This window comes from Uranotaenia lowii, chromosome 3 (assembly GCF_029784155.1).
Source record: "Uranotaenia lowii strain MFRU-FL chromosome 3, ASM2978415v1, whole genome shotgun sequence".
NCBI lineage: Eukaryota > Metazoa > Arthropoda > Insecta > Diptera > Culicidae > Uranotaenia > Uranotaenia lowii.
In genome coordinates this window covers 365,548,820-365,563,975 of record NC_073693.1, presented here as the reverse complement: position 1 = coordinate 365,563,975, position 15,156 = coordinate 365,548,820, and the positions used below count along the sequence as shown (strand labels likewise).

At 40.1% G+C, this 15,156-nt stretch overlaps 1 protein-coding gene across 1 annotated transcript; it reads right to left on the bottom strand.

Moving 5' to 3' along the window:
- Positions 1 to 5,454: 5,454 nt before the first annotated feature.
- On the bottom strand, positions 5,455 to 14,835 carry LOC129756766 (trichohyalin). Its single transcript, XM_055753759.1, has 5 exons — positions 13,518 to 14,835; positions 8,323 to 8,745; positions 8,153 to 8,251; positions 7,053 to 7,216; positions 5,455 to 6,981 (listed from the first exon to the last, which is right to left on the bottom strand). The coding sequence occupies exons 1-5, from the start codon at positions 14,031 to 14,033 to the stop codon at positions 6,828 to 6,830; spliced, it is 1,356 nt and encodes a 451-aa protein (XP_055609734.1). The 5' UTR covers positions 14,034 to 14,835; the 3' UTR covers positions 5,455 to 6,827.
- Positions 14,836 to 15,156: the final 321 nt, after the last annotated feature.

Genomic DNA, 15,156 nt, shown 5'->3' with positions numbered 1-15,156 from the left:
TTACAACCTACTAAGGTCTAACGACCTACTATGGCTATACGTCCTATTACGGCCTTTTGATCTACTACTGCTTGACCACCTACTATAGAACGACCAACTACGGCTTGATGACCTGTCTTCAGCTCCAGCTCCTACATATGGATTAGGGCATGACGAGGTACTTCGGCCTGACGACCTACTACTGCTTTACGACCTTCTGCTGCCTGATGACCTCGTACAACGCCTGACGACCAACTACGGTTTGGCGATCTACTACGAACTTATGACTTACGAAGGCTAATTTACCTACTCCAACTTGACGACAGCTACGACCTGATAAACTAACTGTGAAATCAGTCGTACTCTACTCTAGTTCCTCGGTCATGGGGTCAGTCTACTGAAACCGCTGTCCGGTCTTCTTCTCTCCCTTTGGCTGGCAACCGTAGAATTTCTAGCTCACGGCTTTTTTCTGCCTGCCGTGTGCCAATTCCATAGCAGCTTATCCTGGACTCGCTCCTGTCACACGTTCTGGACTTTGAATACTACGACTCGAATGTTTCCCAAATGTAACGGCAGCCTACACCGACTCATGAGGCTCGCCCGGCGTCGAGAGCCGTGGGTTTCCTCGGACAGTGGTTTAACCCCTTCCTACAAGGTCCGCTAAGATGAAGGTATTGGCATAACTTCTCCAACGAACAGCTTGGATTTACCACCAACTTACTGACCTTTACCTCGTTTGTGCATGAAAGTTTTGCAAAGAAATCTCAAACTGATGCCATTTATACCGATCTGTCTGCCGCATTCGACATCGAAAAGCTCGCGCGTTTAGGATTTTGTGGATCTCTTATTGGCTGGTTCCGCAGTTACTTAAATTGACAGTTCGTACGGGTAACTGTTTTTCCAGGCAGTTCTCAGCTTCATCAGACGTGCCTCAGGGAAGTCATTTAGAGCCATTAGTATTCCTGATCTACTTCAATGACGTGCTGCAACTTCTCGAAGGACCAAAATTAGCGTATGCCGACGACTTGAAACTGTACTACTCTATCAATGGCCCCGAAGATGTGAACTTCCTGCAGAACCAGTTTAACCTCTTTGCTTCCTGGTGTGATGCCAATTGCCTACCTTCAAACCGTTGTAAATGCGCAGTTATATCATTTTCCCGCAAAAGACGCCCGTTCTCAGCCGTTTATTTCCTTGCAAAACGACAAGGCCTCCAGAAGCCTGGGTCTTCTTTTCCGCATGACGAAGGACTTTAAGGACATCTACTGCCTGAAGAGTCTTTACTGCAGTCTGGTTCGATCGATCCTTGAATATGCTTCTGTGGTTTGGTGCCCATATTATCAAAACGGTTGTGATCGCATCGAAGCCATCCAACGAAGTTTTTTGAGGTATGCCCTTATACACTTAAACTGGCAAGACCCTTTTCGACTTCCCAGCTACGAAAATCGCTGCCGCCTGATCGACATCAACACGCTGCAAGACACACGGACACACGGACAAACGAAGGAAACATAATCGATACCGTAGAACTAAAACTCAGTCTGATAAAACCACATATCGAGTTGCGGTGAATGCATTTAAAAGCCTGCATAGAGCCCAGCGATGTTTGTACTTTGTAAATCTTCAACGAAATATTCAAACTGAACCGAAACGATTCTGGAAGTATTGTAATTCCAAACGAAAGTCTAATTCAATACCGAAAAATGTTTCGTACTGCTCTAAAAATGCAAACAATTTAGAAGAGGCTTCTGAACTATTTGCAAAATATTTTCAAAGCGTATACTGCTCAAATTCTACTGGAACAGATCTCGAGTATGAGCTTCCGGTGAATGTTATTCCCGAGCTGGCAATATCGATAACAGACGTCAGAAGGAAAATTTTAATGCTTGACGAAGCTAAAGGCAGCGGTCCTGACGGCTTAACTAACTCACTCCTAAAAAAGTGTGTTGGTGGGCTTGAAGCACCCTTGCATCGCCTTTTCTTGGATTCTATTAACGAAGGAATTTTTCCGAAGTTTTGGAAGATTTCCCATATTATACCGATACATAAATCTGCTTCTAAGCTTCCTGTTGAAAACTATCGTGGAGTCGCTATTCTTTCTGCCATACCCAAGCTTTTTGAGAGCATTGTCTACGACCATATGTACCCATGGTTGGAAAGAAGAATATCCGACGTACAACATGGTTTTTTGCGAAGACGATCGACCGTGACAAATCTTGGAGAGTTTGTCTCAAGAACTTCAAAATGGATGATGCAAGGACTACAGGTTGACGCTATATACACAGACATGTCCAAAGCATTTGATGTGATCGAAATCAACGCTTTACTTTCCGTGCTCTGTAAAAATGGAATTGGTGGTACCTGTCTCAAATGGATACGTTCATACCTCGTTCAAAGAGTTCAATATGTGAAGTTAGGAAACGTCAGATCCGGTACTTTCTTGATTAACAGTGGTGTACCACAAGGGAGTCACTTGGGACCCCTTCTTTTCATCACTGTTATGAATGAGTTTCCCGAGGTTCTACAGGACGTGTTTGTGCTGATATATGCAGATGATCTTAAAATATTCCTTCCCGTTCGTTCTCCGAAGGATTGCTTAATTTTGCAAAATGCGCTATACCGATTTTCAGAATGTTGTAAAAGCCATGGACTGAAAATTAACGTATCCAAGTGCAACGTTATATCATTTTCTCGCAAAATAACGAACATTATGTACGAGTATCGCTTGGAAAACAGCTTGATAATTACTAGGAAGACATCGGTAAAGGATCTTGGAGTCGAATTGGACAAAGAACTAAATTTCACGAAACATATAGAACAAGTGGTAGCCAAAGCAAACTCTATGTTTGGAATGATCAGCAGAATTTGTCATGAGTTGAATGACCCATATACTATCGTGAAAATCTATGTTGGTTTAGTTCGTAAAACAATTGAGTACGCAAGTATTGTTTGGCAACCGTATTACAACGTATGTATGTATGTATGTATGTATGTATGTTAAACCCACCAGTGGCTGATAGGTCTTTCGACCCGAGTCGGTACGGGAAGTCTCGATCGCACGTTCAAATATTGTCCATGCTTAACTCACCAACAATATTTGCAGTGCAACCAAGGGGTCCGTTACCACTGGTTTGGGATAGGTTTGACTCACCAAACTCTCTTCCGACTGTTCGAAACAAATTTAGAATTATGAAAAGGAACCATAGTATCCTTCTCATGATTCCATATTTGGCGAGATACTCCGGCTGGCTTGAACCCACAATCCATTGTATGTCAGTCTTTCGTTCGCTTGGTGACCTATCCAACCCCTCACGAATCCCCTTGAATAGAGTTAAGCTATTTTAGATATATGAATATAATACATTTGAAACATCTTACCATTTTACCATTTGAAAAGGATACTTATCTTCAAACCATAAAAGGCATCGTGAATATTTCAAAGGTTTGACTGGTCGCAGCATGCCGAAATTGCTATATCGATCGTCCAAACACATTTTTTATTTTCTACACCAGCATTATGAAATTTTCTCCACCTTTAACAACACTCACACACGATTGAATTTCAGTCAATGCCATACTTGAAATAGTATATGTTCCCATTATTTTCACTTCTTATGCCTTTTTAAATATATTGTGAACCGAAGAGCTTTCACTAAAACACATCACATATCAAACGACCCAAGCATTAAGAAAAAAACAACCTGCTTCCCGCAGCATCAAATCAATCAGGATCATCACTCCCCCGTACCAGGTTCTGCGTTTTGAACAAACTAGAAACCATTTCGGGAACTTTCACCGGTCACTTTTCCAAACATTTATCACTGATTCGTTCTAAAATTTCATCTTTAATTAAATTTTATTAAAATTTTTGCTGGACGAAAACAAAAACGCGTGCGTTGCCCAAAAGTCATGGCAAACTCATCCATTTGGCAACCGTATTACAACGTCCACATTAAAAGATTAGAAAGAGTCCAAAAGAAATTCCTCAAATACGCACTGAGAAACCTTGGATGGCAAGAGACAATGCCGGATTACCGTGCTTTGTGCATGTTGGTTGGATTAGATTCACTCGAAAATCGTAGAAAATCAATCGATGTATTGTTTCTGAAGGATTTAGCAAGTGGAAGGTATTATTCGCCGTATATGCTTTCCCAGATATCGCCCAACGAAGGACGCAGCAGTTTGCGCAGCGTAAGGCCATTTCAGCTTACAAATAGGATCCAGAATTACGCGCAAAAAGAACCTATGTATAGAATGATGGCACTCTACAACGCATATGTCGAAGATATCAACTTGAGCATGTCCAGAGACCAAATTAAAACTAGTGTTAGAAGATGTTTTACAACAAATTAAAATAAGAATTGAGTGTTAATTTAAGTTTTAACTCAGATAAAAGGCTAAAGCCTAGGATCCAAATAAATAAATAAATAAATAAATAAATAAAGCCCGCAGGACCGCCAGTCGTGCGTTTTTCGTTGCTGATCTGCTTTCATCAAGACTCGACTCTCCCGCACATTTGGAAGTTCTTCCACTTAGTGTCCGACCTCGTGGTTTGAGGAATCGGGATCTTCAGCTCTTCGTTCCTGTTAGACTACACAGCAATTTTTTTTTTGCTGGAAACCAGCAAAATTTTGCTGGTTTTTGTCCCGCTGACTTTCCAGCAAAATTTTCAGCAATTTAAATTGCTGGAAAAAACAGCAAACGTTGATGCTGGTTTCCAGCAATTCAAATTGCTGGAAAATCAGCAATCCAGATTGCTGGAAACCAGCTATTTCTTTCAAAACAACCGGCTGTATTTAGTATCAAATTTATATTTCATTCAAAATTAAATATTGGATAATGGCTGTGCATATAATGGGCAATAAGAAACAATTAATTTCTTCCATTTTTCAATAATGTTTGTATTTATTTCCAAGAACTTTCTCTAAAAATTTTACAACACCGGCTCTAGAGTGGCAGCTTTGTGCCAAAGTGTTGATCATTCGCCACCTGAGAAAAGAATTCTGATTAGTATCTTTTATAAAATATCTACATGTTAAATAAAAACTCACCCTAGATTTGATGTCTGGTTGCCGGAATATAGATGAAAATAAAAATAATTAAATTAATCTAACCAAAATTCGTAAAATAGTCTTACCTTGCATCAGCATACGAAAACAAACAGACTTCAATTTGACAACTCGATTGCTGATTTTCCAGCAAACTAGATCAATTGCTGGAAAGTCCAGCAATTTGGAAACCGATTGCTGATTTTTCAGCAAAAATGACAAGAACACAACCGAATGCTGAAAAATCCAGCAATTCGAAAACCGATTGCTGGTTTCCAGCAAAAATTTGGATTGCTGAACGTTTCCAGCAATTTTTTTTGCTGGAAATCGAGGCAAAAATTTACAGTGTAAACAATTACGGGGCCAATCCTGCAATAGTTGGCGCCATTAAGGCTTTTAACCGCTTCTCAGAGCGTTGACGTTTCGAAGGTTGTATTCCGAAGAAGAATTCTTAGTGTTCTAAGTTCAGTGTAGATTTGTATTTGTAGTATATTACTTTATCCATACATTTTTCCTCGTAGGATACAGAATCACTAGGATACTGGATAGGCACTGTCTGTTGACCATTTATGGCCTGAGAACCTGACGGCCCAACGTCTAATGTTGTGACGACCTACGGCCTGCAAAAAATTACGATCTAATAGCTTGACAATCTGTCATCCTTTTTTAATCCTTTGTAAGGGAGAGTCCACTGCCACCAGTAGTTGATCTATTGTGGTAATAATCCCACGTAACTCTATGCTATCAGGCTCACCTGCACTATTGATTGAAGTGAATTGCTAATTGAGTATCTTGTCCCAATCGGGTATGATATGAAAGATGATATAACCTTCGTCCTAACGAGAAGACTATCTGGCGACCATGTACGGTCTGGAGGCCCGAGGACATGATGTCCTGCGGACTGACCACTTTCGGCCTAGCAACCACAAACCTGCCTAACGTTATAAAGACCTGCCAACCTAACAGTTCCAAGGTCTAGCAACCTGACGTTCGACAAGGTGAACCATCATACTGCACTGCTATCGCAAAGCTCGGACGCTTAGGATTCTGTGGATCCCTACTGGATTGGTTCCGGAGTTATCTAACGGGACGGAAGTTATCCGTTCGAATTGGTGAATCCTCTTCTAGGCAATTCCCTGCCTCTTCAGGAGTGCCCCAAGGAAGCCATTTAAGACCGACATTTTTTGTAATCTACTTCAATTCACTGGTACGGTATGAACTGCCTGTCGTTGAACCGCTGTAAATGCTCGGTTATATCGTTTTCCCGTAAGCGGCACACTCTTTATGCGGAGTACATCCTTGGAAACGAAACCATCATCTGAGTGGACCACCTTAGCGATCTAGGCGTTATCCTCGATCAACAGCTGGAGTTCAAGACTCACACGAACTATGTTGTCGACAAAGCTTCGCTTCCAGGAACCTTGGATTCCTGTTTCGCATGGTCAAAGACTTCAAAGAAGTGTACTGTGTTAAAAATCTATATTGCTACATAATCCGTTTCATTCTCGTTGCCTCAAAGCGATCAAAGTTTCGATTTTTTACCCTGAAAAAGTACCAATAGGGGGACCGAAGGAAATCGGAAAATCAAAATTTTAATTTTATGCCAAATGACTTAAAATGCAAAAAACTTCAAATTCTGGTGTTATCTCGAAAAAAAAAATCTGATACTTTAAGAGCTTTGAGGCACCCCGGTTTTTTAGACCAATCCATTCCACAGGCCGGTTTTTTCGACCAATCCATTTGGCTGCCACCCCAACAAACTTATTGATTACAAAACTTCCGAAATTGTGAAATTTGGCATTACCTTTTATCCAGATCTCTCTGCAACAGGGCCATGCGATCGTGCAACTCGTGCACTTCGTCCCGTTCTTGGCGCAGTTCTTGCTTCAAAATTTCTTCCCTCTGAGAAAACTCCGCATTTTTCATAAGAATCGCAAGTTTTTCTTGTTTTTCTCTGTAAAATAATATTTTTTGGAAAGTAGCCAGTTATCGTCATTTTCTTCAAGAAATAAAAGGTAATCGTACAGCGTTAGTTCCGTGTCTAGCCGCCGAAGATCGTCTTCCAGCTGAAGGATTTGCGATTTGTATGCACCGGTAGATTTGTCCGACCCTTCGAGCGAATCGATCAGACGCCGCTCGGTATCGCCCAGATTGAGCCGGATGTTGTTCAGTTCCGCCTGGAGTTGCTCCTGCAAAAATTTAGGTTACTATTTCGTTTAGAAGTTCAGATTTAAGGCATAAAAGAACATCGAGAATACAATAAAAATTTAACAATTTCCGTTGCCCATTCTATTTTGAGACTCTTTATTAGCTCCATGGTGTCCATACTTTACCTGAGGCAGTGACAAATCTTTTTCTTTCCAAAAAAATAATACTTAAATAAAATGAGCTGATTTTTCGGAATCAGAATCAAATCTTATCAGTTGTGTTTTAAAATCAAAGATTGTGAAAAGCGTAAAAAATAAACCCAAAACAAGAAAGCACAGCCTTAAGAAAGCATCCAAATAAAACAAACAGAATGTTAAAATACTAAAATTTATTCATCTCAAAAACAAAATTTTGTTTGTAAACAATAACAACGATTTATCTTTGCAGAATATAAGAAAAATATAAAACTTACAAAAAAAATAATTATATTAAACACATTTCTAAAGGAACAACCTTTCCTATCGTTTCGCGATTTGTCTTGGTTAGAATACAAAAAAGGTAGGTAATAGGTATTACTGAAGAAAGCATAGAGCGAAAAAAACCTTAAGCTAGAAATAAAATAAAAAAACCAAGGCATGGAAAAGTATAAATCAACACCAACTACCTATACCTGGTCGGTTCAGTTGTCCGATAAAAACAAATACGTCTAAGCCTTTGTGTGTGCATTGAACTGAAAAAACTGATAACACAGTCAGAAAAATAACCGAATATTTCGCTCTGAAAGCCTGTCATTAACAACTATTTTAGGTAGCTAGTATTTTTCTTTCTTTCGAGTTTGCTTGTGTGATGTGCACGGTTCCGCGCGGATGATGGCGTGTAAGTAGGTGGTTGCAGTAGTGTGTAGTAGCGTGCAAATGACACTCCCTCTGGTCACCCTAGTTCCTACTGGTGGTGGCACTAGATGGCGGTCTACTTACGAGTTTGCTGTTCATGAAAGTAACTTCTTCGTCGTGTTGCTCGCGAGCCTCGCGAAGGGCAGAATTCAGCTCGTCCACCTCTTCGTTCATAAGTCTTATCTGTTTAGGAGGAGAAAGTTTAATGCTTATTATCACGCTTCGGCCATTTTGATTTCAATAAAACCACCAACCTTATTATCACGTTGGGTAACTTCGTCTCGCACCTTCTCGAGTTCGAATTCTAACTGCTTCAACTTTTCGATGAGATCGTCCTTAAGCTTGAGAGCCTTCCGCTTTTCCGTCGTTTCTTCGGCGACCTGTCGAGACAACCGGTTGACCTGGGTTTCCAGGGCCAGATTCTGGTCGCTCCAGCTGCTCTTGATGTCCGAAAGGTGTAGGTGGGCTTCTTCCAGGCGTTGTTCGAGCATCCGTCGTTCCTGTAGCAGCAGATGTACTTTGTCGTCGGTCGAGCCGGAGGTCAGGGAAGCTCGACTTTCCTCTAGCACCTGGATGCGACTTTTCAGGTGACGGTTTTCCTCTTCGATGGCGGCCAAAGTCGAGCGGAGGTTGTTCTTCTCGATGGTTGACGAGTGTCGGAGGATTTCCAAATCATCCTGGGAAACGAAAAGATCAAAATAATAACCATCATTCATCATACGAACTAGAGTGTCAATTTGACTTTGGTGGAAGTTTGATTTCTTGTAAGTATTTTCATGGTCCCCAAAAAAAGAACGAATGTTCTTCTGGAACCTCCACTCACTCAGAAAATTTGGTTATGATGCATCATTACTTTAGCGTGTAGTGTCAATTTCACACTACTGTCTCTAAAACAACGCATTTCTCCTAACTCTCAGTAGATGAGGTTAATAATGCAGTTTCGGAATCCTCATACCGTGGAAGCCTTCTCAAATCGACTTTGAATTTCAAGCTGTCCTCCCAACTCATCTTTGAATTTTAAGCTGTCCTCTCAACTTGCTTTTACATTTTGAGCTGACCTTTCAACTCACTTGATATTCTTATCAATATGCTCGGGCTGTCCTCTCAACAAGCCATTGCATTTTCAAGCTGTCCTCTTAACTCATTTGATAGTTGGCTGTCCTCTCGACTCAGTTTTGAATTTAACACTGCCCTCTCAACTTCGTAACTGAATTTTCAAGCTGTCCTCTCAACTCATTTGATATTTTTATCAATACGGTCAGGCTATTTTTAAACTTATCATTGAATTTTCAAGCTGTTGTAACTTACTTGGTATTTCGGCTGTCTTCTCGACTCACCTTTGAATTTCAACCTGCCCTCTCAAATCGACTTTAAATTTCAAGCTGTTCTCCCGACTCACCTTTGAATTTCAAGCTGTCCTCTCAACTTGCTTTTACATTTTGAGCTGTCCTCTAAACTCACTTGATATTCTTATCAACGCTCATCATTGAAATTTCAAGCTGTTGTCTTTACTTTCTTGATATTCCGGCTTTGCTTTCCAAAGGAAAATCTTGAGTTTCAACCTGTCCTCTCAAATCGCCTTTGAATTTCAAGCTGTCCACTCAACTCACTCGATATACTTATCAATAAGCTCGGGCAGTCTTCTAAACTAGCCATTGCATTTTCGAGTTGTCTTCCCAATTCACTTGATATTCTGACTGTCCTTTCGACTCGGCTTTGAATTCAAGGTACCCTCTCAACTTCGCCACTGAATTTTCAAGCTATCCTCTCAACTCACTTGATATTTTTTTATAATAAAGCTCAGGCTGCTCTCTCGACTCATCATTGAGTTTTCAAGCTGTTTTCTCAACTCACTTGAAAATCGGGCTGTCCGCTCGACTCGCCTTTGAATTTCAACCTGTCTTGTCAAATCACCTTTTAATTATAAGCTGTTCTCCCAACTCACCTTTAAATTTCAAGCTGTCCTCTCAACTTGCCTTTGAATTTTGAGCTGTCCTCTCAACTCACTTGATATTCTTATCAATATGCTTGGGCTGTCTTCTCGACTAGTCATTGCATGTTCACGCTGTCTTCCCAACTCACCTTTGAATTTCAAGCTGTCCTCTCAACTCATTTGACATTTTTATCAATATGCTTAACCTGATCTCTCAACTAGCCATTGCATTTTCAAGCTGTTCTCTCAACTCATTTGATATTTTTGCTGTCTTCTCTGCGCAGCTTTGAATTTCAAGCTGCACTCTCAACTTCGCTACTGAATTTTCAAGCTGTCCACTCAACTCACTTGATATTTTTTATAATAAAGCTCAGGTTGCTCTCTCGACTCACCATTGAGTTTTCAAGCTGTTTTTTCAACTCATTTGATAAGCCAGCTGTCCTCTCGACTCGCCTTTAAATTTCAACCTGTCTTCTCAAATCCCCTTTGAATTTAAAGCTGTCCTCCCCACTTACCTTTGAATTTCAAGCTGTCCTCTCAACTCACTTGATATTTTTATCAATACGTTCGGGCTGTTCTCTCGACTCTCCATGAATTCACGCTGCCCTCTCAACTTCGACACTGAATTTTCAAGCTGTCCTCTCAACTCACTTGATATTTTTAATTTTGAATCTGTTCAAACATACAAAACGAGTTTGGCTTCTCAAAACCGTTTAAAATAAAGAAAAAAGCTGTTCTCTCAACTCATTTGATATTCCGGCTGTCCTCTCGACTCGCCTTAGAATTTCAAAGTGCCCTTTCAAATCGAATTTGAATTTCAATCTGCCTTCCCAACTCTCCTTTGAATTTCAAACTGTCCTCTCAATTTGCTTACAAATTTAGAGTTGTCCTCTCAACTCACTTGATATTCTTATCAACATGCTCAGGCTGTTCCCTCGACCCACCATTGAGTTTTCAAGCTGTTTTCTCAACTCACTTGATAATTCAACTGTCCTCTCGATTCGCCTTTCAATTTCAACCTGTCTTGTAATCACCTTTTAATTACAAGCTGTCCTCCCAACTCATCTTTGAATTTCAAGCTGTCCTCTCAACTTGCCTTTATATTTTGACCTGTTTTCTCAACTCATTTGATATTCTTATCAATATGCTTGGGGTGTCCTCTCAACTAGTCATTGCATTTTCAAGCTTTCCTCTCAACTTGTTGGCTGTCCTCTTGACTCAGCTTTGAACTTCAAGCTCTCCTCCCAACTTGCCAATGAATTTGTCCTTTATTTTTAGCTGTCTTCTATGACCAAGTGGTCGTGTCAACCGAGACATGCATTGCATAGATCAACCGAAAACCTGCGAGTACACCGCATCAAATAATTCCGAGGAAGCAGTCACTTTTAACTGAAGTTTACTTTCTCATCATCACTGTTGATGCTTGAATGCACTTCCTGCGAGATATAAGTCGTTTCAAATAAGGACGTTTACATAAAAGGGGCTTATTTGTCAACCGGGAGGTACTTCTGAAGGCTGTTAATTAGATGAAATATAATTTTGTGGAAGTCGATGTCTTCAACTGTACTGAGAGCTGTTTATTATTTCTCTGATAATTCTTAGAAATATTAACAGAAGTCTGAACCAAAGATAATTTTCATTTGAGGTTTTCATAGTGGTATTTGTAGGATCGCCCCTCGATGATAAGTGTTGTGATTGTCTACTTCAATAACAAATATAATTTTATGTATAATCAAAGACGGCATTGGAAAAGAGGAAGGAAGTGATTTGACAGTTTAGGAGTGAAAACGTGAAAATTATAAGCTTAGTATTTGATAGAAGAATAAACGTTTCCAAATCGGGAAATGATTTAACTGGACTCTACAAATTGGCGACGAGGATGGGATGTGAAAACGTTGATGATTTACTGATACGAATCTTCCACCCAAAGAAATCAGATTTATTCGATTTTTCCCTAGGTGGTGTGGTAGCTGTACCTGTACCGGCAGTTGCAGTACACATTATTTTTCATTCCTTGCGACCTGCTGTGAACTACAAATTGGTAATTGTGAAAACAATGCGAAGATCTCGAGGGATTTTTATGATTGAATGTCAGTTCCATGGGATGATGATTGCATCCTTAGTAGGTATATTGAAAGTAAAGTTCCTTGTGTGAGCATAAGTTGTGTGCGTGAGCGCAAATCGCCTGTTGCGATGTTTCTTGTGTGAGCACAAGTTGTTAGCGTGAGCGCAAATCATGTGCTGTTGGGAAGTTTCTTGTGTGAGCACAAGTTGTTTGGGTGAGCGCAAACTATTTCCTGCTGCGAAAAAATTGCGTGAGCGCAGATGAGATGCCCTTAGATGCGTGAGCGCATACGGAGTACTGCGTGAGCGCATATGTGTGATGTTTGCGTGAGTGCAAACGGGGAGACGAGTTCTTCAAATTGTTTTTGCGTGAGCGCAAAGAGCTATATGAGCAAGCACATTTTGAAATATATCTGGTGATTATGTGTGCGCACTTGAAAATGACATTTATCTAAGATATGTTACGCGAAATTTGAGAATTCCTTTGCTCAAATCGGAGAAAGAGATCTTTTCAAAAGAAAAAAAGGAAAGAATAGTGTAAATGCTAGCTGAAATCTAGTGCAAATTAGCAGAAGTTGGGAGAAATATGATCAGTACTCCTGTAGAAGTGACTCATTTGATAAATGCTCGATGAAAATGGCATTGTACTGTTGTGTAAATGCTAGCTGAAATCTAGTGTAATTTCGCAGAGAAACATGAACAATACTCCTGTAGAATATTCAATCTAAATGCGAATGTATAAAGTGACTCATTTGGTAAATGCTCGATGAATATGGCATTGTACTGTTGAATATACAGAGAATTTAACTACAGCGATCCATGATGATCATAAAGTACATTTTATTACAAAATACAGCCCATTTAATAGGAACCAATGTATTTCTATGTTTACGTAGAACATTGGTCTTAAAAAAAGTAAAGGGGGGATTGTAGGATCGCCCCTCGATGATAAGTGTTGTGATTGTCTACTTCAATAACAAATATAAGTTTATGTATAATCAAAGACGGCATTGGAAAAGAGGAAGGAAGTGATTTGACAGTTTAGGAGTGAAAACGTGAAAATTATAAGCTTAGTATTTGATAGAAGAATAAACGTTTCCAAATCGGGAAATGATTTAACTGGACTCTACAGTATTATAATAAAGATATTATTTTATATTCCAAAACTATCAGGATCTCTAAAACCTGGACATATTTTCGACTATTGATGCAATAGAATTTTTTTTTTAATTTACGACTCTTCAACATCCTTATGGCATTCCTGTCCGGATTAAATTATAATCATTGTTTCAGAGCTCATATAGTTTTGAATGAATTTAAAAAATAAATATATCTCCATTTGAACAACCTTAAGAAATAATTCAAATTTAACAATAAAAAAATGGGGGTTGAACGATGACATTGGCCTTAATCGGCTAAGACGGTGTATGTCCTGAAAGAAATGTCATTTACCTGCATAGCCTCCACCATGGGTTCCAGTCCCCTCAGCCGGTTAAGCTCCTGTTTGTAGCTTTCGGCCTGCTGCTCGGCTGCCTTCTGGTACGATATCCGGTCGACTGCTTCCTGCTCCCGGAACAGAAGCATACTTTTAAGCTTCGATATCTCCGATTGCTGCAGGTTTTGAATTTTGTCCTGCTCCTCACAGAGCAAATCTTTTTGCACTTGGGCCACCTTCATCGATTCCTCCAGCAACTTGTTGGCCTCCTCGAGCCGTTGTTTTTCTTCCTCAAGCTGCCGGATGTGTTCTCGTAACTCGTTCGCTTGAATTGAGACTTCCTGTAGCTGAATCCGGGTGGCACTCAGTTCGGCATCCTTTTGTTCTAGGAGACCTAGCTCGTCCATTGAGGCCATCGAGGTAAGCGATTCACCTCGACTTCGCTGTAGTCGTTGGCCGGTACCAATCGGCGGTAAGGACGAGACATCACTGCCGGTTTCCTCGCGAATTTTGTTCTTAAGAGACGCAAACATCTCAACGGCGATTTAAGCGGTTTGTTTTTTTTTTTTAAATTAACCAGACTATCAAAATCGATGAACCGAAACGATGATGGAGCATGATCTAAATTTTCTCCGAAAAATCTTCCACGACGTCAGAATTTGGAAACAAACGTGTCTTTATTCCGACGTTATGTTTTTTCAACTGTGGTGACTTTTGTGTGCTGTTCAAAATTGTGCAATCAACTTGCTGCCTTTAGTCGTTCGTACGTATGGTTCTTTATCGGAAAATTCACAACAAAAGGCCCATTTTAATTTGCATGCTCGCCCTCACCTCCCCCGTTTCTAGCCTAGGAGCTCGCTTGCTTGCTTTCGTTTTGTGGAAGTTCTGATAACAACTTTCGGCGTACGGGAAAGAAAAAAATACTGAACCGGTTCTGTTTCGTTTCCGATAAGCGAATTGTACGCGTGTTTGCTTACAGCAAATGAAAGGAACTTCTGATTATGTTACAGGAGTTTTAGAACTCAAATTCGACAAAACTATTAAATTTATGTTGTTGGGGGAATGGCACCATGGATGACAATTATTTTTCCTTGGCTATGAAATCGATGGCTCGAAGATGAGCCCGACTAGAATACTGATCCGCTGCTTACACACTACACAATCACTACTGGCACATTTTTCAATAGTTTTCAATAATCAAACCGATGCTTACTTTCGATTTCGAGAAATATAGACTTTTTTCTTCCACTTTGGCAAGAGAAGTGAAAAAAGTTTTGCAATCTGACTGACTGACAGCGGTGTAATCGTCAACACGACGCACACATACACAGTTGACCAAAATCGTTCGATGCTTTTTGTTGTTGTGGGTGGTGGGTCGATGGGTGGTGTCACTTTGTCATTGTTTTCGTTGATAGACTGTTACCATCAGTTGCTTCGCACACTATCACACTAAATTTATGGAGGATGCACGTTTGTGCGTTGAAGGAAAATGTTTAGCCAGCAAATCATCGTAAAATTTGCCTCCACTGAAATATTTCATCGTTCTTTTCAGACCCGCACGCTCGAATTTTTATAACCATTTATGTTTCTTAAATAACCATTTTTTGATATTTACTTACACTCAGAACAATAATAACCCAAAATTAAGAACGCCAG